Here is a 26,813-nt window from a genome sequence, read left to right as displayed (position 1 = left end):
AAGCTTATTTCACTAGCGTTTGAACAGTTTTTAACGATGCCATCTCAATGATGTTAATTCCACTTGGGTCACCTCTTACTACACCCCTGATGTACAAGGGGCCTGAGATAGCTTTTTCCCCTTTGTTGATATTTGATGCTTATTGAAGGAAGTGATGATCCCCAGTGGCTCAGGACTGGATGCCCCCAGGCAGGAGGATGGTCATATTTCATGGCTGGGCTCAGTTCAGGCAGTAACTGGCCCCTTTCCCTAAACCAGCTTACTTCAGCTCTTTGCTAGAAAGATAAAGAACATCAGAAAAGCACTGAGCTGTGAGAGGGACCTCTTATAGTTACCAAGATTATTATTAGTATGAAGGTCCTGCTGGAGAAGCTTTTGTCGCCTTCACAGACACACAAACTGTGTCTGGGGCCGTGGTTCCTGGTGCTGGTCTGTGACTTGGTGCTGGGCTGGCGATGGCTGCCTAAGAGCCGTTTATAGAGCTTATAAAATACATATTTGTTGGCCTAGAGCAGGGCCTGGGAATCTATATTTTTCTAATGTGCACCCTAGTTTGAGAAGCACAGTCCTAGGACTGCCTCCTATAATTTTGCAATTACTGTTAACGTGGTAGATTACAGTAGCCTTCAATTAAAATTTTTTTTCCTTAAAAGTCCAATATTTCGACCACTTCACATAATTTTCTGACTCAGATGGCCTTTTTATCATTCTGATATATAATACAACCTCCTATGTCCCACCCTTCAGCCATTCATTTGACCAATATTTAACAGCTATCGAAGATGGGAATAAGGTAAAAAGATCAAAAGACACATAGTTCTAAGACTATAGGAGTCTTTGGTCTAGTCAGGAGACCGACGAACAGTAAACCAACTCTTGCAGAACAATTCATTGTTTCAGCTACAGTGGGAGCAGGTAGAATTTGCTGGAAAGTCAGGTAGTGCATCCTAAAAAACCCTTTGATTGAGGCTTGACAATGGAGAGGATGGTTGTCAGTGGCAGGTGAACATAGGAGAAGGCGGAAGAGAACATCTTTGCAAAGGCTTAGTGGCCAGAGAGCCTGATAGGTGGCTAGAACTACATGTCTCTTAGTTTTGCCACCATATAAAATATGAGGCAATATGTGATAGAACCTAACAGAGTGGATGTACTGACAGAGGCCAGCTCCTGAGGGGCTTGGAGATCCCATGTGGTAGGAGTTTGTATTTGACCTCATTAGCACATCTTCTTTGCCATATATGTAGGTTTTGTCTCAACACCTCATTGATCTGTATCTTTAAAAAATGCTTCCCCCTGACAATACAGTATGATGAAATTTCTTATTCTTACCCAATACCTTGGAAGCAGGAGAGAGTAAGTGGTAATTGGCTATATCCCCGGAGGAGCCCTAGCTTCAATTCTCATTTTCTGGCCCTGTTCACAGTCTTTGATTTCAGAAGCCAGAAGTCAGCCTGTCTGTGGGGCTTCCTTCCCCCATTAAACCTATGTCCTTTTTGAAAGCCCTACCTCACCAGCATCATCTCATGCCATTTCCCTCCTTGATCCCTAAGCTTCCTCCACACTGATCTTTTTCAGGTTTTCAAAGAAACAAAACTTCTTCCTACCACAGGGCCTTTGCACATACTGTTCCCTCTGCCTGCAGTTCTCCATCTAAATTGATCTTCCCTGAAAAGGCCTTTTCCAGCCTCTATTTAAACAAGCCCCACTCCCCTGTATTTTGTGACGCTTGATACAATTTTACATTGTTTTACTTTTTTTGATGACTTTATTTCTTTATTGCTAGACTTCCCCTTAAGTTCCATCAAGGCAGTGACCTTGATGGTGCGGCTCACTCACAATTGCATCCTCCCCACCTATTTAACAATAAATATTAGATACTTATTTGCAGAGTGAGTGGATGTGTGAATAATGGATGGATGGATGGATGGATGGATGGGTGGAGAGTTGAAGTCTGTATGTTGAATTCTTAACAAAGTGCAGCCCACCATTGTTTTTCAGGCTGCAGTTCCACTCAACCAGACTCCTAGGGATTCTCTTCTCCCCCGTGAACCCAACAAAGCTATGTCCATCCTTCATGCTGTGGTCTAAGCTCCATTCATTTAATGAAATCTGTGATCTCTAAAGCTGACAAGTGATTTGTGTCTCTCCTGACTTACAAATAAAATATATGTTTAATATTTTGTTAATAACCTTGGAGTATATGTGCCTTGTTTCCAGTTGGATCACTTATCCAAACTTCATTTAAGTTATAATTTTTGAAGAGACGTTTCTCATAAGAAAAGCAATTTTTTTTCATAAGAAAAGCAATAAAGAAATATGTTTTAGAGAATGGGAGAAATACTGAGTACAGTGAAGCAAGTATGAATCCTGCATAATTTCTCCACCTTGAGTTATACATTCCACAACTTTGTGTGCATGTGTGCACATGCATAAGTATCCTGAATTTTAAACATAACATGATCCCCGTCATGTAAAGACTTTTAAAGGCCATTTCATTGTATGCCTGACCCTAAGTTCTGTTTTTGAGAATCACTATTGAGTGCCAACAGAATACCAGACAGAGTGCTAGGCACTGAGGTAGATGTTATCCCACTTTGCATTATATAGTGCTTTCTGGAAAAAGACAATATAAAGAGTAGCTACATTTCTGAGTGGCTATGATAGGTTGCAGAAGCAGGAGGTGAAACTCCAGAATAATTTGAATAGGGTCAAACGAGAAAGACTGGATACCTAACAGAAAGACTGAGTGCACTGAGCACACAGATGTCTTAAGAAAATGGTTTCTGCTAAACCTCTAAAACAATGAATTGGGAGAACCTCGGCAGACCTCTCTTCTCTGAAATCCTAGCTGTGAGAATGACTCCTGTTTTCCTTCTTTTCTAGAGCGATCGTCTTCTGATCAAGGGAGGCAGAATTGTCAACGATGATCAATCCTTTTACGCTGATATTTACATGGAAGACGGCTTAATAAAGTAGGTATATAGTACGCTTTGCTTTGTCTTTTGAACTTTCTTCGTTAGAGGCTCGGAAGGAAACTTGCTTCTTTTTTGCTTACTAGCCCATTGCTTCTGTGTGTTTCATTTCTCCTCCTTAAAAATGAGTTTTTATTTTAGCCCTTCAGTCTGGATGCACATAATCCCTTAAAAATGGGAGCTAGCCTTAGTTCACTTGGATTACATGAATGAAGTGAAAAATCTGAATTCAGTCACCCAAATGATGCTAAGGGCCCCTTTGGGCAAGCTGCATTGATGGGCACTCTATGTGTCTTGGAGAACTGGGAGATGTCACCACTGTCCTTAAGGTCACTGGAAAACGTACACAAATTACAGCACCCTAAAAATATAAGGCCTAGTGTAATAGGTACCAAAGGAGTTCAAATGAGGATAAGTAATTTAGAAGTGCACAGGGAGGAGAAATCCCTTCAGAGGAAGGTTTTGAGATGGAGAGGGCATTTAAACTGAACCTTGACTTAGGTAGGACTTGGATAGGCAGAGCACAGATAGGACATACATTTCAGGCAAGATTTCCAAATAGATACTTTAGGGATATATAATTACTTTACAAAATGGTTTGCTATTGGATGCCTGTAAGCAGCACAGCCAGGTAACCTTTATGTGTAACTTGATAGTGACCTTTAAAAAAGGATTTGATTTACACATAGCCTTCATCACATAAAGCAGGGTACTTCCCCACATTGATAAGATATTGTATAAAACTGGTATATCCAACACACCATATGAGCCATCCCTGGCCTCATTCAGTTTTATTTTTATCTTATTCAGCTTCATTGACTAGCTTAAGATTTTGGTTATAGATTGCTTACTTATCTTTGGAAACTTGCCTTAGATACAACTTTCTGTAGGCAAACATTCCTTACCAGCCCCTAAATCTAGGCTAGCTTTCCCTTTGATGAGCTTTTAAAAACCCTGTGCTTTTATCAATCATAGCAATTCTGACACTGTTGGCCCTCTTAGAGCAAGGACCATGTCTTCTTATTCTCCGTATCTGCCGCACTTAACCCAGTACTTAACACATAGAGACTTTTGTAAGAGCTACCTTTTATTGAGTATATAGTATGTGCCCGGCACTGCGTTAAATGTTTTACATGCCTTATCTCATTTAATCTGCCAGCAATCCTATGAAGTGAGTACTCTTATTACCCCCTTTTCAGAGGAGGATAGAGGAGAAAGAGGAACAGAGAGAGTAAATAACTTGCTAAAGATCAACATATTAATCAATGCATTGAATGAATGGATGAATGAATGAACGAATGGATGAATGAATAAACAAATGCAAGAATGAAGATATTTGTGTTTGGTAGCCTTGCCAATTTGCATAAATACTTTTTCATATTAGAAGTAGGAAAAATGGAATTGTTAGACAAGCCAACCAGTGTAAAAACAGTACTTTCTTCAAAATGTGAGCCACGATTAATTCTACATTTTTCTCTTACTAAAAAATTATTGTGTATAGTCCACTCTCTGGCGGAAGTGTGTTCCCTCATTTAGAGATTTTCAGAGTTGGAAAAAAATTTAGTACCTAATGCTTCTTCCTCATTCCAGAGCTCATGGCAGGCATCACTAATTGATCACAGAACTTTTCACAGTTGAGCCCTAAATACAGGCTCAGAATCCATCTTCACGCAGTGATTCAGGCACCTACTACCATAGTTGAATACATAAACTAAGTCTTCTTTGCCATCTCTATTTTTTTTTTTTTAAACATCTTTATTGAAGTATAATTGCTTTACAATGGTGTGTTAGTTTCTGCTTTATAACAAAGTGAATCAGTTATACATATACATATGTTCCCATATCTCTTCCCTCTTGCATCTCCCTCCCTCCCACCCTCCCTATCCCACCCCTCTAGGTGGTCACAAAGCACCGAACTGATCTCCCTGTGCTATGCGGCTGCTTCCCACTAGCTATCTATTTTACATTTGGTAGTGTATATATGTCCATGACACTCTCTCACCCTGTCACATCTCACCCCTCCCCCTCCCCATATCCTCAAGTCCATTCTCCAGTAGGTCTGTGTCTTTATTCCCATCTTGCCACTAGGTTCTTCATGACCTTTTTTTTTTTTTCCTTAGATTCCATATATATGTGTTAGCACACTGTATTTCTTTTTCTCTTTCTGACTTACTTCACTCTGTATGACAGACTCTAACTCCATCCACCTCATCTGGAAGGCCACTTGCCAAGGATGTTATAGAAGGAATTTAACCATCAGATGTGTGTGTTGGTGGTGGAGAAAAGGGTGTATAAACATGATCTTCACCCAGTCCTATAAAATGATATATCTCCAACAACATTCTTAACTCACAGAGAATAAAAACAGAAATAATTTCCTCCAGTGTTTACATAATTGTTTCCTGTGAAGATTGATGGAGTGCCTGCTATGTGCAAAGCAGTTGTCTCAGGCACTGGACACGTACTATGTCACATGCTATGGTAGATATCATTGGGACCCAAATCATCGTGCTCTCTTCCCCCAGGGACCTGAGAGTCTTTTAGGGGAAGTGACATGTCTGTACATGCAAAGCACATGACATCACCAGATAATATCAATATCGAGTATTAAGTTAGTAGAACAGATGAGATCCAGAGGAAGGAGAGGGCTATGTGAGATTAAGATGGTTATTGATTATAATAGCTGATATTTACTGAATTTTCATGTGCCTAACTAACAGTGTTCTTTGGGCTTAACACAGATTAACGTTTAATCTACACAACAGACCTATGGAGGAGGCACTTTTATTACATTTTACAGATGAAAAAATTGAGACATGGTGAGGTTAAGTAACTTGGCCGAAGTCATAACGCTAGTATTAGCAGATCCAAGATTGCGAATCCACATAGCCCACATCCAGGGCAGAGCCACACTCTTAATTATTAGACCTGGCTGTCAGTAGAAACTTGACCAAGGAGGGGAGATAGAAGCTAAGCCTTCAAGGATTAAGGTTACCTTGATTGGTTCAGTGGGGAAAAGGAGGGAAGGCTTTTCTATTTCAGACTGGGTGTTATACCAGTTGTCAAAACTGGTAGAAGCATACATACATAGGCACACCCAAGCCAGGCAACTCTTCATGCCCTCGGTTCTCAGTTTCCCATAGAGGTGAATCAGTGAGGGAGGGAAATGGGAACATACTGGCCAGTATCTGGACTAGAATGGAGTTACAATCAAGGCTGCATTTTTTCCACAGTGTGTTTTGAATTGTGGTGGCTCTGGAATGGCAGAGTGGTGATGTGGTAAGGGTGAACCCTTAGAGATGTCAGGAAGACTTAATTTTAGTTGTAGAACTTAGATTTTGTCAGGCAAGTGGTAGACTTCTTCCTACCCCAGGAGAGTGTCTTTCTTAGCTGGCTATGAACAAAAGCAGAAAGTATTCATGCCACTGGCAGTGGGGTACATGTGTCCCCAAGGTAGGAGAGGACTCATGATAATGTAGAGCCTTAAGAATCATAAGTCTAGGGCTTCCCTGGTGGCGCAGTGGTTTAGAATCCGTCTGCCAATGCAGGGGACACGGGTTCGAGACCTGGTCCGGGAAGATCCCACATGCCGTGGAGCAACTAAGCCCGTGCGCCACAACTACTGAGCCTGCGCCCTAGAGCCCATGAGGCACAGCTACTGAGCCTGCGTGCCACAACTACTGAAGCCTGTGCGCATAGAGCCCATGCTCTGTAACAAGAGAAGCCACTGCAATGAGAAGCCCGTGCACCGCAACGAAGAGTAGCCCCCGCTCGCCACAGCTAGAGAAAGCCTGCGAGCAGCAACGAAGACCCAACGCAGCCAAAAATAAAATGAATAAAATAAATTTAGTAAAAAAAAAAGAATCATAAGTCTACCTGGAATTAACTGGATGTTTCAATCAAGGATGTGAACTAAGCAACATAGATGGTCTATGCGGTTACATTATGCTAGGAGTAGTTGTATTTGACATTTGTCTTGTGTAGTGTGCCCTTGGCATACTTATTGGCTTCCTTCCCACCCCAGTCTCCCCCTCTCTGCCTCCCTGGGATGCTCTGAAGCTTCTTGGGTGAAGCTGTGTCTGGTGGAGGTTGTCATAATCACCTTCCTTGGCTTGAAGCTTCTACTGAGATGCTGACCATACAAAAGCAGCTGGTGTAGGCATCTGCATCTTTGGCTTCCTCTTTGAGAATCTGCCATCAGCTGTGACTGACGGATAAACTATCAGGGAAGGACGGAATTGAGAGTGAAGTCTGAGTTGTGAAATGCCCGAGACAGATTCCATTTGTTATTAGGAACACAGATGAACCCATTTAGAGGATAGCAAAGTTCACACTCCTATTCTTTAAAGTGATTCTTTACCTCCTTCAGTCTCTCCTAACAGTTCATTATTTTACAGCCATTCGGTCCTTCTGCAAATGTTCTTCCTGACCTTTAAATAAAGAACAGAATGAAAAAGATAATAAAAACACTTATTAAAAAATATTTATTACACACCCTATATTCTAGACATGGTTAAACCACTGGGGTTACAGTACTAAGCCAGGACACACGGTCCTACCAAACTGCATATCAGATTGTTTTGTGTCTATAAAAAAATTGTTTTCTGGATGGACCTAGAGATTATCATACTAAGTGAAGTAAGTTAAAGACAAATATCTTATGATATCACTTGTATGTGGAATCTATAAAATGATACAAATGAACCTATTTACAAAACAGAAACAAACTCACAGACATAGAAAACAAACTTATGGTTACCAAAGGGGAAAGGGGGGTAGGGATAAATTAGGAATTTGGGGTTAACAGATACATACTACTATATATAAAATAAATAACAGGGTCCTACTGTATAACACAGGGAACTATATATTCAATGTCTTGTAATAAAAAAAAAATGTTTTCTGTTATGGATACCTGTCTTTATTTGTTTCTAGATTGCTAAACTTGTGAATAACTTGCAAAAGACTACTTTGATAAACATAAGTTACAACATTTCAAATCCTTATAATACTATGTTTATCTTGGAAGTCATTCTTTTAAATTGCTGGTTGTTTCCCTGTCTCACCAGGCAAATTGGAGACAATCTGATTGTCCCTGGAGGGGTGAAGACCATTGAGGCCAATGGGAAAATGGTGACCCCTGGAGGCATCGATGTCCACACTCACTTCCAGATGCCGTACAAGGGAATGACCACAGTGGATGACTTCTTCCAAGGGACCAAGGCTGCCTTAGCGGGGGGCACCACCATGATCAGTAAGTCCCCCGACTTTACACACTTGTGTAAAGCGTGCGAGGGGTCCTAGGGAGTGAGCTTAACTAACATGTTAACTGCAGTGGTCTCTGTTGGTAACTCGTACACTTCCCCTCAATTCAGTTTTTAGACTTTCTGCCTGATGAGACCTGAGAAAATCTGGTTATAGTGAGGACATTGGCAGCTCCTGTAACCGCATAGAGGACATTCAGGAGCTTCATGACCTTGAAAGCAGCTGTCTTCTCTGTCTGCCTTAGAGCAGGGGCCCGGTATGCCATGGGTGGGGAATCAGCACTTATCATCTCTGGGCCAGTCTCTGTGGAAAGTGGACTTAAGAAGTTGTGGATCGTGGGCAAAAAGCGATTTCAGGACTTCCAACTTGGGTCTGAGGCAGCAGGGGCAGAGGGTACAGGCAGAGCGGTGAGAATGGGGCTGAGAAGCATCCCAGAGAGAATGATAATGAGACTTGCAGTTCTTGAGAACTTAGGAGGCTTCAATGGTGGTTAGTGTTATTTGGTCTGTGCTGTATTTTGACCAACTCATATCTTTATGATTGGGCAAGCTGGGGGGGGGGGTTGTTTCTCTTGTTTTGTTTTGTTTTTCTGGTGACTTTTGCAATTCCAAAGAAACCTAGGGAGTTGAATGCCATTGGATTACTGAGCAGATAGCATTCCAGGGCACTCCTTCCTAAGCCAAAGGAATCCCAATGAACTGGCTGCCGTCCCAGCCCTGGCCCCCAACTTGGTCAGCAAGAGCACTGTTTACCACGGTATACATCCACTTAAGAACTCAGTACAGCCTGAGCCGTAGACTTATTCACTGTCTTTTGCTTCCTTTCAACGGGAGCAGTAGCAGGGTTCAGCTTCAGCTAGTTGGGTGTGGAAACCCAGGAAAATTGTGTCAGGGCCATAAAAGGTGCAATTCTGGGAGACCAAAGCCTTTCTTCAGCCAAAGGGAGGAAGCCAGCTGACTTCTCGGCAGCTGCCTGCCCACGAAGGCCCTGGTGTGGGTCCAGGCATCAGTAACATAGCTCCATGCCTTTGCTTTCCGATAAGTGCACTTAGGCTGCCTGTGCTAGAAGGCTGAGGAAATGAGTGATCTTGGCCTGGCTTTCTGCCATCTTGCCGAGGAGCTGGACCTATTCAGAATCCTGGACATATGCATTAGGCTCGGGCTTCTGCATTAGGGAAGGAGCTCCACGTAAGAAGAGAGGAAAGCATACAAGAACCACAGAAGTGTACACGTCCTTTGTAGATAATTTAAAAACCCTAGGTATGCAAAGAGAAAAAAAAAACCCCATAAATCTCACTTCACTCTCACAGTTTGGCTATATTTTTTTTTTCTATTTAACAAAAAGGATTGTAATAAACATACTGTGCTTTAGCCTTCTATTTTCACTAATTAATATGTCATGTATATCTTTTCATTCATTTATTTTTATTCTACCAAATTTTAAATGGACTCCTGACATCCGTTTTATGAAGGTATCACAATTTATGTATTTAACCAAACTTCCCTATTGTAAGACTTTGTTCCCAGTTTTTCACTTACATAAATATATAAATAGTGGCAAACATCTTGAGAACCCAGATTTTGCATATAGCCATGTTTATTTCCTTAGGGATAATTCTTAGGCACAGGAATAATTGTTGAGGTATGAAAAATGTCATGGTTTTTGATATACATTTCAAAATTGTTCTTAGGAAAGTTGTACCAATTCATACTTTCTCTTGACTGCCATGGGGAACTATGACAAACTCTAATTTTTGCCTTAACCTCACCAGTGTTATTGGTGTAAATCTTATTCTTTTTAAAAGTATTATCCACCATTGCAGGTACTGCAAGAGTAGGTTTTGGCCTCAAAGAAACCATATTCTTGACAAAAAGTTTGCATGGAAATAATATCTGTGGGCCAAGCGTCAAGTTCACTTAACTGATACCAGGTCTTTCCTATGGCAGTAAGCATGAGGATTCATTCTCCTGTGCCCAGACATAACTTTAAAGCCCCTCCTTCTGCCCATAGAAGGGAGTCCAACTTTGATCGCCAGCAGTGACTCCTGTAATACTGGTAATCATGGCACACAGTAGGCGCTCATCAATTGATAGCTAATATTTATGGAGCCCTTACTATGCACCAGGCATCAGGTGAAGCACTTTCCATGCATTTTCCCATTTAATCCCTTAACAAACTTAGAGGGAAGGCAGTGTTACCCCTGTCCCCAACCCCACTTGGTGCCCATTTTAAGAATGAGAAAATTAAGGTCTAGAGCAGCTAGTAATTCGCCCAAGATCCCATAGCTAAGTGACAGCTGAATCATCAGCAACCTTGAAACCACCCGGGAACCCTTTCTAAGGTTAATCCTATGCTCAAGAACTAGAGACTTTGCTGTCGTAGCTAAGCAAGCAAGAGCAGACCTGTACAGAGGGGACCGAAGGCTGTGTCGATGAGTCGCCCATGCGGGTCCTCTGTTGTTCAGTTGACCACGTGGTGCCCGAGCCCGAGTCCAGCCTGACGGAGGCCTATGAGAAGTGGCGGGAGTGGGCCGATGGCAAGAGCTGCTGTGACTATTCCTTACACGTGGACATTACCCACTGGAGTGACAGCGTCAAGCAGGAGGTGCAGAGCCTTATCAAGGACAAAGGTGAGCCCGGATGTGCCTTCCTCCCTTCCCCCTTGCCTGTCCTTCCCATACTGTCCACTCATTTAGTCGCTTCTCCTTGCTGGAGCCTGGAACCTTGAGTATGAATGCCAGATGTAGGGGTACCACTATGGCCCGGGCACTTTATGCCATCCTACTTATTCCTTACAGGATCCCCATGAGATAGGGGATTATTATTATTATTATCCTTACTCTGCAGTTGGAGAACCTGAGGCTTAGAATAAGTAGCCCAAGAGCATAGAATTTGTAAGCAGTAGATCTACCCAAAGCCTGTGCTCTGCACCTCCGTGCAATACTGCCCATTGTACAGAGGAAGACACTGAGGTCAGGAGAGGTTGACGTCTTACATAAGGTCATACAGCTAGTACATATGAGATTAGGAATGTTTAACCTCTATCATTTTGATTCCAAAGATCCAACCATTACTCTTATATAACAATAGCATCCTCGGAAAAGGCTAAGACATTTCTGGGAGCAAAGCTGTGTTCGTACTCCAGACAGGAGCTTAGGGCCTGAAAGTTGTGTGTGTGTGTGTGTGTGTGTGTGTGTATCTGCGTGTGTCTGTGTCCTCTCTATGAGTCCATGATTTAGGTTCCCATTGACTTAGATTCTTCTGTGTTTACTTCTTTCTGTGTTCTGATGGTCAAGTATTTCACACACGCACCACCCCCTCTACATGCACGCAGACATGTGACGTGCTCCACATCCAAGGGGGGCCTGGAGGACTTAGGAGAGTATGAGGAATGGCCTCTGCCAGTATCCATGGCAAAAGGAAGCAGGCCGGTGCAGAGCAATAGGATAAATGCCGCAAGATGCAGAATATTGTTATAATAGTAACAGTAGTGCTACGATACTAGTACTAATAATATTATTATAATTATTATTATACTAATTTTATAATACTGTTATCAATGAGCAGTCTCGATGCAAAGGCCAGGAGTGCAGTGGAAGGCAGTGTGCTCGGGGTTAGGGGGAGGGGATGACCTCCCAGAGGACGAGCTCTCCTTTGCATCCCCCCCTCACCCCACAAGCTCTGCCCAGTTCTCACTATCTGATACAGAGGGTGAGATTAACCCCTCCCTTTTTTTGTTTTGGCCGCACAGCGCGGCTTGCGGGATCTTAGTTCCCACACCAGGGATCGAACCCGCGCCCCCTGCAGTGGAAGCGTGGAGTCTTAACCACTGGACCGCCAGGGAAGTCTCCTTCCTCCCTTCTTTCTGTGTCTCCTTTCACACTGCATCTCAACTAGGTAGAAAAGTGAACGGCTTTAACACCCACTTCCCTTCCGAAGGGCCTGAGTCATACCACGGATGACCCAGAGGCTTGTGGGAAGGGTTATGTTGGGAAAAACTGCCCTGAGTTGCACCATTCTGGGTAGGGAAGGTCCCAGATTACAGTCCACGTTTGGCCTGGCATACTGTGGGCTGACATGGCCCTAATGGTTGGAGAACAAAATTACCCTCCTTTCCTCTAAATGACTCTCTGTCCCCCAGTCCCACCTATTTCTGTAAATTACTCTATTAATAGTGTATTTGGGGGGAGAAATTAAATGGCTCTTTCCTTGTAACGCTGATGACTTAGATATTTAAGCCCAAGGTGAACCTTGACTTCTCTGCATTGGCTCTGTTACTTCCCCTAGGACAGGCTCTAGATCTTAGTTCTCTCTCAGACCCAACACCTTGCCCGGGCCTGGTGGAGAGCAGGCACTCACAAAGAGCGAAATAAACCGCTCCCAGGAGATCAGCCACGTGCTGGTGCCAAGACTTCTGCATGTGTTGTCTCTTTTAAAGTTTCCACCCACCTTATGAAGCAGGATGGTGTTATTTTTCCATTTTACAGATGAGGAAACCGAGGCTCAAGGGGTTAGGTTTTCCAAGCTTGCTGACCCAGCACGTGGTGCCACTCCTTGTGTGTGTACACAGCTAGTGTGCTGCAGTGATTCTTGACACTGTATCCTGCCTTGAGCAGTGTCGAGGCTTGTTGGCCCTCTGGGCTGGGAACAGTGGAGGGGGAGGCAGGAAGGAGCCGCAGAAGAAGAGACTATTCTGCTATGATGTCATAGGAATCGTCAATTTTACAGGGTAGAGGAGGAAATGGAAAAATGCTCTTGGAGAATGGGACGCATCTGCTTTGCATTGGGCAGGGGCCTGCGATGCCCTTGGGGCCCGGGGGGTGTCAGAGTGGGAGCACAGGATGCAGCAGGGTCGTGATAATGCTGTCTTCCTCCTGTCTTCCCTCCCATCCCTCTCTTGCAGGGGTGAACTCCTTCATGGTTTACATGGCCTATAAGGATTTGTATCAAGTGTCGAACACAGAGGTAATAACCCATCACTGTGTGATTTGGGGTCTCTGGATGGCTTTCCTATGGTTGCCGGTGACCTTGGCTCTTTGCGCATGAGTTACTGTGGTCAGTGCGGGAGACTGCTGGGCAACAGAGCTTCCTGAAGTCCTCGCCGTCCACGCTACATTTTAAATAAGGTAACGGGCAGGGTGCCCGGGGGCAAGGCAGACAGGGAGCTAAAATTTCCACTGGCAGCAGCTTTCTCAAAAGGACAAGAGGAAGGGCGTGTCTAAATCTCCATCTACCAAACAAACTCTACATCCCTCGGGAACTCAGGGGAAGTGTAAGCGCTCAGCCCTGCGGGATTAAGGAGGGCCGTCTGCTCTTTGGGGTAATCGTACCAGCTTGCCTCTGACTCTCTCTCTCCAAAATGCATGGGGTGTGCTTGTTTTAGACAAATCTCAGCTTCTCAGAAGAAATACAGAAAATGAATTCCCATACCACCTGGCAAGGAGATGAAGGGTGGTCTGCCTTGAGGGGCTAAGAGATAGAGGTTTCAGCTTTTGAGTTAGCTTCTGGCCAGGCTGCAGTGCCTTTCAGGAGTGTTAAGAAGGATTCTGAAGCCCTATCTGAGTTCAGTGGGAAGTAATTCCATTTAAAGTGTGTGCAGGAGGCAGAGTAGGGGGGTTAGTATCACTCTGTTACATGTGTGCCCTGTCTGCCTAGGAGACATGCTGGGTTCCTTATATGGACAGTTTCCTAGAGTTCCTTTGGATTAGCACTCCTCTTTGGTTGTGTGTGTTTTAGTCTGTATTTCTGCCCTAGTCACTTATTTCCTCTAGTTCATCCCATTTATTTTAGCTCTGGCCCTAGCCGTTGGCCCTTGCATGAGATTGCTAAAAGCATTGTGTCTTGTGAATGTGACAAAGACTCATTTCTGTTTCAGCTGTATGAGATCTTCACCTGTCTGGGAGAGCTGGGAGCCATCGCTCAGGTGCACGCTGAGAATGGGGATATCATTGCCCAGGTAACACAGCGCAGCTCTCTGCAGTGCACTTCCTGCTTGGGCTAGGGTCTGCCTCCCATTTATTTTCTCATTTCTTCAGTGTTGCCAGAGCTCTCAATATGTGCCAGGCACCCTCGTAAGTACTCTGCTAAGAGCAGAACCTGCCGTCAAGGACCTCACAGTCTAGGAGGAGGAATTATGAGGGCAGATAGACAAGCGAGGGAGAAAGCAGAAGATGCTGGAAAGCAGGGAGCCGTCTGGCCATTCTGGGGAATCAGAAAAGGCATCCTGGCAGAGGAGGTTTTCGAACTGGGCCATTTAGTGGGAGAGCATTGCTGATTCTGTTTTGAAAATGAGTCCAAGGTACGTGTCATGCTCAGTCCTAAAGAAAAACTCTAAGACAGCATTTTTCAGAAGCTGGAAATCTGATCCAAGACTGCGGAACTCACGGCCTTAGATAATAAAGAATTCAGGTCTTGTGGGGATCAGACATCCCACTGATTTCCTAGAAATCATATTGAGAAACCTGAGGAAAGAGTGATGAAAGCAAGGGCCCCAAGGCCCAAATTGTTCATTTGTAAGGAAGCAGAAAGCACTTCTCTCTCCATCTCCTGGGTTGCTTAATGGGCTAGAGGCACAGATGTGTCTTCGCCAGGGTTTTGTTTATCTCAGAAGCGTTCAGGATTGGCCTCCGCTAGGAGGCGGCAGCCAGCAAAGAGTGTCAGCTCTCTTAGTCCATTTGATAACATTAACAGCAAGAAACCATTATTCATTCTTTTAAGAGTATTTCCTGAGTGCTTTGTGCCGGGCACTAGGCTATAGCGGGGAGCCAAAACAGATGCATTCCAGAGCTCTCGAGCACTCGGGCTGTGCTTTAGAAGTTGTCCAGGACATGGCGAATGTGGTCGGCAGGGGTGTGGGAGCACATCGAGGCCGACCCTCATCTCAGATCCGTCAGCTTCTAACAGCAGGTGCCACCTGGGGAGCACTTCCCACCATGAGCCAGGCCCTAGTCAGGGCTCTCGTATGTTCCCATTTAATCTTCGCCCAAGCCTTTCAAGATGGCGCCCACCCTCCTCCCTGTTTTATAGATGAGAACACTGGGGCTCTGAAGGATGAGGTCACTGGCCCAGGGATCACAGCCAGCAACTGGGAGAACACAGTCTTAGCTTCTCAGGGGATGTGCGTCAGTGAGCATCTTTACCCAGAGATGGTGGAGAAGGGTCCTTCTCCACCAGTTCAGCTGCAGGCTTCCGGAGAGGCAGTGCCCCGGCTCTGCAGGCTCCAGCTGTTAGGATTTCAGACTCTCAGGGCTGTCTCTCTAGTGGAGGAGGTGAGTTAAGCGTGCAGTTTTCACTCCCTTATGACCGAGGAGCTTAATTAGGCCCCTGACAGCCTTCTCCCACATCCCCCGCACACCCAGATAATGAAGTCATTTTCCGAAGAGGCTCCAAATGCCTTGCTCCCATGGGAGGCATCCTGGTGGTGGTGGGGCTGTCTCTCCTCCCAATTCTGAAGCTTTCAGCGCAGCAGCCAGACGCCCCAGCCCTCCCTCCAGATGCCCGAGCAATCAGACTCCCTGCTTCTTCATCCTAGCCTCTATGGAGGCAGACGGGCGCCGACTCACAGCCCCTTTCCAGCTTCCTTTTGAGGCTTCTCAGCACAGAAGTGTGTCTGCTTCCGCACCGCCTCCCCGCCTCCGCCCCACCTTGGGAAGATCTGTTCCCGGTCAGGAAAAGAATAAGGGCGTTTTTCCATTTGGATGAGTTTCGTGTATGTGTTTATTAAATTCAGCTCAAGCTGAAAGATTTTATCATGTTGTTTAAATGAAGGCAGCTGCTATACTCGGAGTTTTTGCTACACTTTATGCAAAGTGACTAAAGAGCCAGAAGAAATATTTTCTAAGGGTACCAGCAAGGGACATTTTCAAAAGTTTCAAGCTGGCAGGGCAGTGGGAGAGTACAGCGTCTTTAGCCATTCATCCAACAAATATCTACCGAGTGCCTACTATGTGCCAAACCTTGGAAGGGTGAGGTGAAAAAGGCAGGGTCCCTTTCCTCATGGAGCAACCGAAACTGTGGCGTAATTACAGCAGCGATCGGTGCCTCTAGGTACCCACGCCTCCCCCACCCATGTCAGGTGGCATCCATGGGTCTTTACATGTTATTCTTAACCTTCCGGCTGTAGGGACGCCGTGGCTTTGCAAATAGGCCATCCCAACGTGGGCAGTGCACTAGAATCACCCGTGGAGCTTAAGGAACGATCCCTGGGATTCTCCGAGTTCCGGAGATCCAGATTCGGGAGGTCATAGGAGAGCTCAGTCAGGTGTATTATGGAAAAGTTGCCCTGGTGATTGGAATGTGCTCGGAGACCATTGTTCGAGCGAATTTCATCCTGTGCGTTGTCCCAGCACTTTTGGACCAGATAGGAAGGAGAGTGTCGTGTAAGATGGAAGATGCTTTAGTTGGACACCTCAACCCTGGTGTGACTTCACGAGGCAGTTCAGAGTCAAAAGTCACCAGAGTTTGGAAGAAATTGTATTTAATCTAAGCTTTGATACATGGAACAGGAAGAATGAAAAGTGGAGGTACTTTGCTGGAAGTATCAGCCTCTGACCTTTGGTCCAGTTCTGTCGAGCTAGAGGCAGTGACCATTTTACTTCTCGTGGCTGCTGATAGCATATGCACCTTCCTTCCTCCTCCTCTTTAAAAAATTTACTTGAATAAAAAAAAAAAAACGGACTTCCCTGGTGGCGCAGTGGTTAAGAATCCGCCTGCCAATGCAGGGGACACGGGTTCGAGCCCTGGTCCGGGAAGATCCCACATGCCGCGGAGCAACTAAGCCCGTGCGCCACAACTACTGAGCTTACTTTCTAGAGCCCGTGAGCCACAACTACTGAGTCTGCGCACCGCAGCAAAGAGTAGCCCCCGCTCGCCACAACTAGAGAAAGCCCGCGCGCAGCAACAAAGACCCAACGCAGCCAAAAATAAATAAATAAATAATAAATAAATTAAAAAAAAAAAAAACCAACAAAAAAAGAGTTCTTCTTTTCCAGGGCGAAGGGATCCCTACCTTTCTAAGCATCTCATAGTTTCCAGGTGAGACAAAGCCTCGTTCAGCTCACTCCCTCCTTCATCTCCTGTGTCACCAGCATGAGGTTCCTAGGAACTGGCCTCAGTGCTTGAGCGTGAATGCCTGCAAAACTGCAGATCTGCTGCCGAGGATTTGTGCCAGTTCCGATTAGCCCAGCTTCCTGCTTCCAGAAAGCTGGCCGGGTCTGAGGAAGTTAGCCATCAGCCATGAGGGATAGAGAGCTCTGCCACATCCACAACCTAGTTAAATAGAATTTGACCAAAAGCCTAAGTCAGGTAATGCTGTTTAGAGGCATGATTTAGTCCGGTGAAATTCTGAATCTGCTTATTATAGCCGAACATTTAAAGCATGAGAAAGCCCGAGGGGCTTATTAAAATACAGAATCCTAGAATTTATCTCATATATTCTGATTTGATGGACCTGGGTAAAGCTAGACATCTGCACTTTTACAAAAGCAACTCAGCAGATTCTGATGCAGGTGGTGGATTTGTTTGAGAAACAGAGCAGGAAACTGTAAGCTCCGTGAAGTCAGGGGCCTCAGTGCCGTAATTCAAGTGCTTAACCTGGAGCCTCTCCCAGATCAGGTACTCAATACATTTTGTTGAATGAATGGGTTTCAAAATGCATGAATGAATAAACAAACGAGTTAAGCCAGTGTCCTTTCAGAGGTGTCTGCATCTGAAAGAAATGAAGACTAAGTGAGCTGGTGTGACTTTTGACTTGTAATGGAGAAAAAACTTGATACTTTGACAGACTGTCGTCCTTTTAATTAAAAAAGCCACCCTTAAAGGCTCTTTTCTTCATTTAGTTAAGACTCTACCCTGTTTTGCAATTCCAGACATAGAATTAACAAATTTGTTCAACATCCCCATTTGATTCTTTTTTTTCCCTTGAACACATCTTTAGATTAGAATATACCAGCCTAACTTTTTCAAACCTTGGTTGAGCTCATATAAAAACTCTTCTCTATTCTTTTCTCATTCTAGGAGCAAACACGCATGTTGGAAATGGGGATAACCGGCCCAGAAGGCCATGTACTGAGCAGACCAGAGGAGGTAATTTTCAGGAGGATGTGGTAGGGGAGAGGGGTGGAGGGAGAGAAGAAGTAGCAATGGAGGCTCTTTTTTTTTAGCCTCATCTTCCGGGAGACTCCCGTCATCGCAGCAGCCTGGTTTATGGCCTGCTGCCCATTTTACATTGTAGTGTTTGCGTTCAGCTCCCCCCTCCGTCGGCACACACACATAAGGTGTGTGAACAAACATCTCTGAAAGGTGGTGGGACTCTGTGAATACCAGACAGAAACTGGAACATTTCTTCCAAAGACCACATCTGACTGACCCAACTCAAGGCCCCTGAGGAAATTAGAAAGGAGTGGAAAGGGAGTGTTTACTTCTGGTCCCTAATCTCTCTAAAGACAATACAAGTCGGAGGGTATTGCACAGTTACTCAGTAGGAGTGGTAAATATCTAAATCCTTTCTTAATCATGTGAATCTCAGACGTTTCCACTATTCCTTTATTCCATATTCTGAGTCCTGCACAATATCAGCCATATCGACAGGGGGCCGAATGGGTTCGTCATAGACATTATATCTATTGATTTGTGTATGGTGATGAGGACATCCAGGTACGTTTTTCCCACGTGTAAGATGAATGCTGATTAGCATCAGTGCTTAGGAGCTAAAGAACCAATGAATGGTAACTACTGGCTGATTCCACGTCTCTGGGCTGTCAGCAACTTCAGCTGCTGGCACAGGCCCGGAGCTGGGAATGGGCTGCCCATATGGCTGAGAGCACATTGGCTTTGGGAGATCAGCCTGGGTCTGGCACCTGCAGCAAATTCCAGGCCCTCCATGTCAACAAAGCAAATCCTTTCCTGTTGTATCATCCCAAGCTCCATACTCTACAACAGGTAGAAGAAGGAGCCAGAACCAGAAATCACAGCATTCCCGTTGGCCATCTCTGTTAGGATCTTTTTAAAAAAGAAAATGTAGCACACATAGAGAAAAGTGTTCCTATCATAAAGGAATGGATTTTCCCAAACTGAACACACTTGTGTAACTAGCACTCAGTTGGAGAAACAGAACATTATTAGCACCCTAGAAGCTCCATTGTGTTTAATGATATTTTTGTTGCCAGTTGAAATAATTTATAATTGTGTGATCAAGGTTACAGCCACAGCCCTCCGGAAAAGTCGGTCTCCTTAATACCAGGTCCCTTCTTTGGAATATTTGCCTATACCCAGTACTATGCTCATTGCATTTAATGGAGATAACGGTTATCCTTGCCCCAGTCTGGGTATTATCGTTACATAAAGAAGCAGGAGCTCAGAGAGATTAAGCCACTGGCCATCACGTTTGAAGGACTGGAAAATCGTTTACCCTGTGTGAGTAGGCCAGGGTGACCAGCACTGTTTGTGAAACTTTTCTTCAATGCTGTTCACTGTGGAGAAGTCCTGGCAAGATCGATTTCTGCAGCAGCAGCCAGGGGATTTCTGAGCAGAGTCTATTTTTGTTCCTTGGTTTGTTTTTCCAACCCCCCCACCCCCACCCCACTCTCCTCCCTGTTCCCATCTCCTTTTTAGTAAAAAGCCTCTCAGCTGCAGATCTCGACAACACTGGAAGCCCTTTTGGGTGAAGTTGGAGGGTGATGTAACCTTCCAAAGATAGTCATGTTGTCAAGGTGCTGAAAACCCTGCGGTGCTTGGCGGGGGGGATGAGATCAAAGGGGCCGGGACTGCAGTCGTGGAGGAGCTGGAGTGGTCAGCACAGGCATGAAGAAGGAGGCATGGGCGCAGGAGGGGCAGCCCCTCTTCAGTTCAAAGCACACCTAGATAGCATCTGGAGTAATGCTGTTCAGAGAGCTGAAGCCGAGACAGCCACTCTGACGTCTGGGTGCTTCAGGAAGGTGGCCACATTCACCTGTGCTTGGGGCTCCAGGATCTTGATCTCACCACGTGGAACAAAGTGCAGCTTGGGGGGGATGCTAGCTGGACCAGCCAACTTCTTAGAGTCTTTCTCCTAAGTCACACCCACCAAAGGCAGTGACTGTTTTGCATTATACAAACATTGGGCATGGATCTGCAAGCTATTTTTGATATTTTTTAAAGTGTTGGGCTGCCTGGCTAACCAGAGTGTCATATCCATCCAAAAAGGAGCTGTTGCTGATGGAAAGGAAGAACGCCAGCGTGTCTGCATTGGGCTGAATTGGACTAATTCGGGCTTTGGGTAGTAACGCAGGCTCTTCCACTGGTCAGAAGCTGTCATCAGCAATACAACCAATAGCCAGCCTTCAAGGAACACTTGCCTTGTTCCAGGATTGAGCTACTTGCCTTACAAGGATGAGCTCTGTTAATTCTCTCAACAGCCCTGTGTGTCAGGTCCTATTATTATCCCCGCTTTATGGACCAGGAAGCTGAGTCTTTGGGAAGTTGTGTAACATCCCTGAGATCACCTGGCTTCTAAGTGGCAGAACCAGAACACAGATCCAGCTCATGAGAGAGGCTGAGCTCTAAGATCCTGCTTTGTTAATAAAATAAGGGAAGATTTATTATTTCTTACTCATTAAATTCAACTGGGTCGGTTAGTGTATTTGAAAACATGAATTCTACATTAGGGTGGGCTGGAGGAAATCAGTGATAAAAGAAATCTTTGTGTTGAGAAGTCTGGGAATTATTAGTGTAAGAAATGCCTGTGGGAACGAACCCATCGCTGACCACCCATTGCTGCAGGAAAGGACTTAATGCCTAGTTGCCTTCACTGGTTATTTATACATATTGGTGTTGGGATTATGTTTTGCCAGAGATTCTGCCCTGGGCAGACTGGGGAGCAAAGACTTCCATCACATGTGGCCTTTGTGGTAATCACAGGAAGAGGAGAGAATAGGCCAAGGGAAAACTCTAGCTACGCTGATGCAGCGCCCACTCTGACCAGACAGTGCTCTCACCCCACCGTCCCCTGCTACACCCTCCCCATCTCCACTTCTTTTTTTTAATTTTTAATTTTTATTGGAGTATAGTTGATTTCATTACAGAGTATAGAGTTCCCTGTGCTATACAGTAGGTCCTTATTATCTGTTTTATATATAATAGTGTGTATATGTCAATCCCAATCTCTCAATTAACCCTCCCCTTTCCCCCACCCCTGGTAACCATAAATTTGTTTTCTATGTCTGTGACTCTATTTCTCTTTTTAAAGTAAATTCATTTGTACCATTTTTTTAGATTCCACATATAAGCGATATCATATGATGTTTGTCTCTCTCTGACTTACTTCACTTATGATAATTTCTAGGTCCATGATAATCTCTAGGTCCATCCATGTTGCTGCAAATGGCATTATTTCATTCTTTTTTATGGCTGAGTAATATTCCATTGTGTGTGTGTGTGTGTGTGTGTGTGTGTGTGTGTGTGTGTACTACATCTTCATTATCCATTCATCCGTCGATGGACATTTAGGTTGCTTCCATGTCCTGGCTATTGTGAATAGTGCTGCAATGAACATTGGGGTGCATGTATCTTTTTGAATTATGGTTTTCTCCAGATATATGGCCAGGAGTGGGATTGCTGGATCATATGGTAACTCTATTTTTAGTTTTTTAAGGAACCTCCATACTGTTCTCCGTAGTGGCTGTATCAATTTACATTCCCACCAACAGTAAGAAGGGTTCCCTTTTCTCCACACCCTCTCCAACATTTATTGTTTGTAGGTTTTTTGATGATGGCCATTCTGACCAGTGTGAGGTGATACCTCATTGTAGTTTTGATTTGCATTTCTCTGATAATTAGTGATGTTGAGCATCTTTTCATGTGTCTGTTAGCCATCTGTATGTCTTCTTTGGAGAATGTGTATTTAGATCTTCGGCTTATTTTTGATTGAGTTGTTCGTTTTTTTGACATAGAGCTGCATGAGCTGTTTGTATATTTTGGAGATCCCTTGTCAGTCACTTCATTTGCAAATATTTTCTCCCTTTCTGTGGGTTGTCATTTCAATTTGTTTATGGTTTCCTTTGCTGTGCAGAAGCTTTTAAGTTTAATTAGGTCCCATTTTTTTTATTACTATTTTTTATTTTCATTACTCTAGGAGGTGGATCAAAAAAGATATTGCTGCGATTAATGTCAAAGAGTGTTCTGCCTATGTTTTCCTCTAAAAGTTTCGTAGTGTCCAGCCTTATATTTAGGACTTTAATCCATTTCAAGTTTATTTTTGTGTATGGTGTTAGAGAGTGTTCTAATTTCATTCTTTTACATGGAGCTGTCCAGTTTTCCCAGCACCACTTATTGACGAGACTGTCTTTTCTCCATTGTATATCTTTGCCTCCTTTGTTGTAGATTAGTTGACCATAGGTGTGTGAGTTTATTTCTGGGCTGATCTCCACTTCTGAGAAACCCAGTAAAGCAACGCAGCTGGGAAGCTGTAGTTCCGAGGTTTGGATCCAGGGCGTCTAACTGCAGATCTTCCAGACTTTTAACCTCTGTGCGGCACTGCATTCTCAGTTTGTAGAGACAGGGGAGTGGCACTCTAAGAGCTTCGTGCTCCCCTTGACTCCCGGGGACTTTTTTTTTGCAGCTGGAAGCTGAGGCTGTGTTCCGTGCCATCACCATCGCCAGCCAAACCAACTGTCCTCTCTACGTCACGAAGGTCATGAGCAAGAGCGCAGCCGACCTCATCTCGCAAGCCAGGAAAAAAGGTGATTTGTGCTCCGAAGATCTCACAGCCCCTAACAAGCCATGTGGCTCCTTTCCCTTGGCTGTCCTGTATAAGTGGTGCCTATTTTGCTCATTGCCTTGCTCTCAGGGAAGCCCCTCATCCTTGTTAGCCCATTGGATCCTTTCTGCATCCTGTGTGGATGGCAGGATCCCAGGATTTCTTCTACTTGGCAGGTGAGTAAATTGAGGCCCAGGAAGGGTAAGTGGTCTGCCCGAGATGACACAGCTTGAATCAGTTCTTTGGAGAATTGGTGCATCTCTTTTCCTCCCTGTGATCTTTCACTGTCAGTTCATGTTATCTGAATTTTATAAATGGGCATATTAATGAAGATTATATTTGGTGCAGCAGTCAAAGACCCTACTCAAATGGACTTAAAACAAGTAAATTATTGGTTGAGGATGTTTCAGGCATGGCTGGATCAAGGGGTTTGAACACTGATATTAGGGCTCTATCACTGTTATTCCTTTCTGGACTCTGCTTTTCTCTCTTTTCAGTATGAACAATGACAAGAATAAATGCTAAGAGCTGCTCTTGTCCTCCACACTTGGTGGGGGCATGGTGAGGGAGTAGAGAACATCTTTTCCAATAGCTCAAGCAAAAGTCCCCAGGAAGACTGCCACTGCCTTGGCTTGGGTCGTGGGCTCATCTCTGAACCAATATCTGCTCCGGAGATGGTGTAATTGATTGGCCAGGGTACAGGCCAGTACAGGGAGGAGGTCCCACCCCCTGATCCACACAGGGTAGCACAGGTTATTTCAGAGAAGGTGTTGAATGGGTCTCCAAAGGACGTCCAGCGGTGTGACCTTCATGACCCGGCTCTGTCCCCATGGCCTTCTGACTTCTGCTGCTTTTCTCCATGGCTGTTAACTCGGCTTCCTTTGCTCACCTCGTGCTAAGCTCAAGTTTACCCTCATTTCAAAACTTGCTTTCCTGCTTTCCGTTCTTGTCCTCAGTGACACACTAATGGGCTCACTTGTGAACAGAGTGTGGTTGAGACACAGGAGCCGTAGGGCTCTGCGTTTGGTTGGGAGGGAGGATTTCCTAGGCCCGGCTGTACGATTGTGACTGCCATGTGCAGTGGGACCAAGCTGAGTGATTCATCTTCCAAACCCAGAACTGGTCTGTAAAACTCCGCATGTGAGTGACTGGGGTGGCTAAAAATAGTCCCAGCTGACTGATGGCCGAGTGTTTGGCTGCCTGGCCTTCTGGCAAAGGGGACCCTTTTCTTACGGGAGGGGAATCTCCCTAATTGCCCCGACAGCCTTTCTAGCTGGCCGATTCTGGGGCACCACCTGCCTTACCCTGCTCACGGGAAGCCTGCTGTTTTCTCGCTCGGCTTTAAGTGTCTCCATATGATATGGCCTGGCTGGTCCACTGGGTATGAGTCATCAGGACAGAACCAGGAAAGAAGCCCAATGCTGCTTACCCGTTCTTGGAGAAGGGAAAAAAGAAAAAGGAAAAGAAAAGTGCACAGGGACACCTCCACTCCTCTCCCCATGGCCACCTACCATCCTCACCCTTTCATGCCTCCTGCTAATGGCCACATCCTGCTTGGGACACATTCTCGGATGACCTGGCGGCTTCAAAGACAGCGTGTTTCAATTATATGCTGGGTCTTATTTTAAATTCCATGTAGACAAATTCCTCACCCTTAGCCTTCTGGCTCATGACTCTCTGGCAAGGAGAACTAGTACAGCTGTGTCTCCAGGGTGGAAGGGAGGCATTATTTTAGTGATGAAAAACCGGCTGCTGAGATGGAAGCCAATAAACATCTCATGAACCATCATTCTCAGGGAAGGAGTCAAGAGCATTCAGAGCAGGAAGACAGTGTATGGCAGGGTTCACTCTTCCCTCTGGACCAGGGGACTATTTAAGCCCCAGGGTGTTTAATCCCCAAGGGCTCCTCAGCATCTCTGCACGGCTGCTCAGAATCAACATTAGGAATTTCAATTTAATGAGGACCAACTGTATGCCCTGCATTGAGGGAAATACTTCAAATGTATTATTATGTAGAATTCACAAAGCACCAGGAGAAACTGGCATTTATTATCACCATTTTTCAGATGAGGAAATTGAAGCACATCTTGTCCAGAATCTCCCAGCTGGGAGAGCGTGTCTCCAAATCCAATTGTGTCAATAATATAATTACAATCTCTACTTATTCTAGTCTTCCATCTAAAGATAGTCCAAAGGGAGAGGTCTTCCACTTTTAAGGTCGTATTTCTCTTAATAGTACTTGAATGCTTGCCTTGACTTTCATTTCTTCATTTCTTTGTGGTCCCATATGCTTTAGTTTGGTAAATATTTTTAGAGAGTCCTTGAAATTCTCTTTAGTCCTGTGTGGATCCTTTTCACTGCCGCCCCAAAGAACAGGGCTGTCCTATATGAATCATTGCCATTGCTTCCTTCTTTTGCCCATGGCAGACATCACAAATCAATCATGAGCCTTTTCTAGTGAGACCAGAAGCATATTTAGAATTCTTCCCAACACAGAAATCCAGGCAACTAAAACCAATTGATTGGAGTTGAAGCAAGGCAAAACCTGTAATCCTAGCCATAGAGCCTTCTTAAACTTCCACCTTGTGGGGAACGTGAATGTGGAAGATGGAGAGCCAAACTTAAAGAAGCCAAGGGCTGCACAGGAATCGTTAGCCCAAGATTCTGGCACAGAGAAACTTGGTACCAACCCACCTTCTATGAGATAGCATTTGCCTTCTGTATCGCTATCCCTTCTTCTTTAAGAAGCTCAGTTTAGATCAGTGTATGTCCCAGTATCCTTCCTCCCCTCTCCTTAGTTTGGGCATTCCAGCCTCTCATTCTAGACACAGGGTCCGGGAAGCTAACCTCAGCTTTGCTGTGTCCCTGGTTGTTGGGTGTCCTTGAGCAAATCACTCATTGCCTTAGGTTAAGGAGTAACAAACATAATGCAAATAAGATGTGTCATCCTCAGGAATTGGTTTTACTTTGTGGAACCAAAGCATGTCTTTTCGACAGCAGGATGTAGCGGTTCCCAGTGATGTGGGCACGTATGGGGCTTTGGGCTTCTACAGTGGGGAAGAGTAAGAGGTGGAAAAGAAATCACATTTGCTTAGCGTCTCTTATGTGCCAGACACTTTGTGTATGCCAAACCTTTCATTTTCACAAGGCTGAGAAGTAGACATCGTCTTATTTCATCAATTCCAGGACCTATTTATTCCACATTTTAACATTTCCGAAATGAGGATAAAACTTACAATTAATATATATATATATATATATATATATATATATATATATATTTGCCTCAGAATTTGAGAATTGATGCTGCATCTTGCAACCAGTGGCTTCTACAGAATACGGAATTGTTCCCATTTAGAAGATAGAAAAGCAGAGGCTTAGAAAAGTGGGGGAACATGGACTTGAACCCAGGCCTGCCTGACTCCAGAGCCACAGCCTTGAGTAGGCTTAGGGGATATGATTATCTAAGCCCGGCCCAGGGCAGCACATACGTTATATCACCCATTGCCTCTGTCCTACCTGTTGCAGGAAACGTGGTCTTTGGTGAGCCCATCACCGCCAGCCTGGGCACGGATGGGACCCATTACTGGAGCAAGAACTGGGCCAAGGCGGCTGCGTTTGTGACATCCCCACCTCTGAGTCCTGACCCAACCACCCCTGACTACATCAACTCCTTGCTGGCCAGGTTAGTGCAGAATGACAAGCAGCGGGCATTGTGTGGAGGCATCTTGGGAACGATGGGATGAGGACTGGAGCCGCCCATCCATCAGCTAGACTAGAGTCTGCAGTGAGGACAAAACATCGAGAATTCCCCTGCAGTGTTGAGCACAGATAGAGCACAGGCTC

At 44.9% G+C, this 26,813-nt stretch overlaps 1 protein-coding gene across 2 annotated transcripts in view; it reads left to right on the top strand.

Annotated features, from left to right (window-relative positions):
- DPYSL3 (dihydropyrimidinase like 3) overlaps positions 1-26,813 on the top strand; it is a 113,964-nt gene that overhangs the window by 72,711 nt on the left and 14,440 nt on the right. For both annotated transcript variants that reach the window (XM_061189808.1, XM_061189809.1), the window contains exons 2-9: positions 2,884-2,972; positions 8,042-8,226; positions 10,702-10,866; positions 13,140-13,201; positions 14,112-14,192; positions 18,251-18,319; positions 22,830-22,950; positions 26,496-26,652. In XM_061189808.1, coding sequence (XP_061045791.1) covers positions 2,884-2,972; positions 8,042-8,226; positions 10,702-10,866; positions 13,140-13,201; positions 14,112-14,192; positions 18,251-18,319; positions 22,830-22,950; positions 26,496-26,652 — 929 coding nt within the window. The remainder of the gene's footprint in view (positions 1-2,883; positions 2,973-8,041; positions 8,227-10,701; positions 10,867-13,139; positions 13,202-14,111; positions 14,193-18,250; positions 18,320-22,829; positions 22,951-26,495; positions 26,653-26,813) is intronic.

The sequence above is a fragment of the Eubalaena glacialis genome, chromosome 4 (assembly GCF_028564815.1).
Source record: "Eubalaena glacialis isolate mEubGla1 chromosome 4, mEubGla1.1.hap2.+ XY, whole genome shotgun sequence".
NCBI lineage: Eukaryota > Metazoa > Chordata > Mammalia > Artiodactyla > Balaenidae > Eubalaena > Eubalaena glacialis.
Note: the sequence above shows the minus strand (reverse complement) of the source record. Positions and strands in the feature narration are given on the sequence as shown.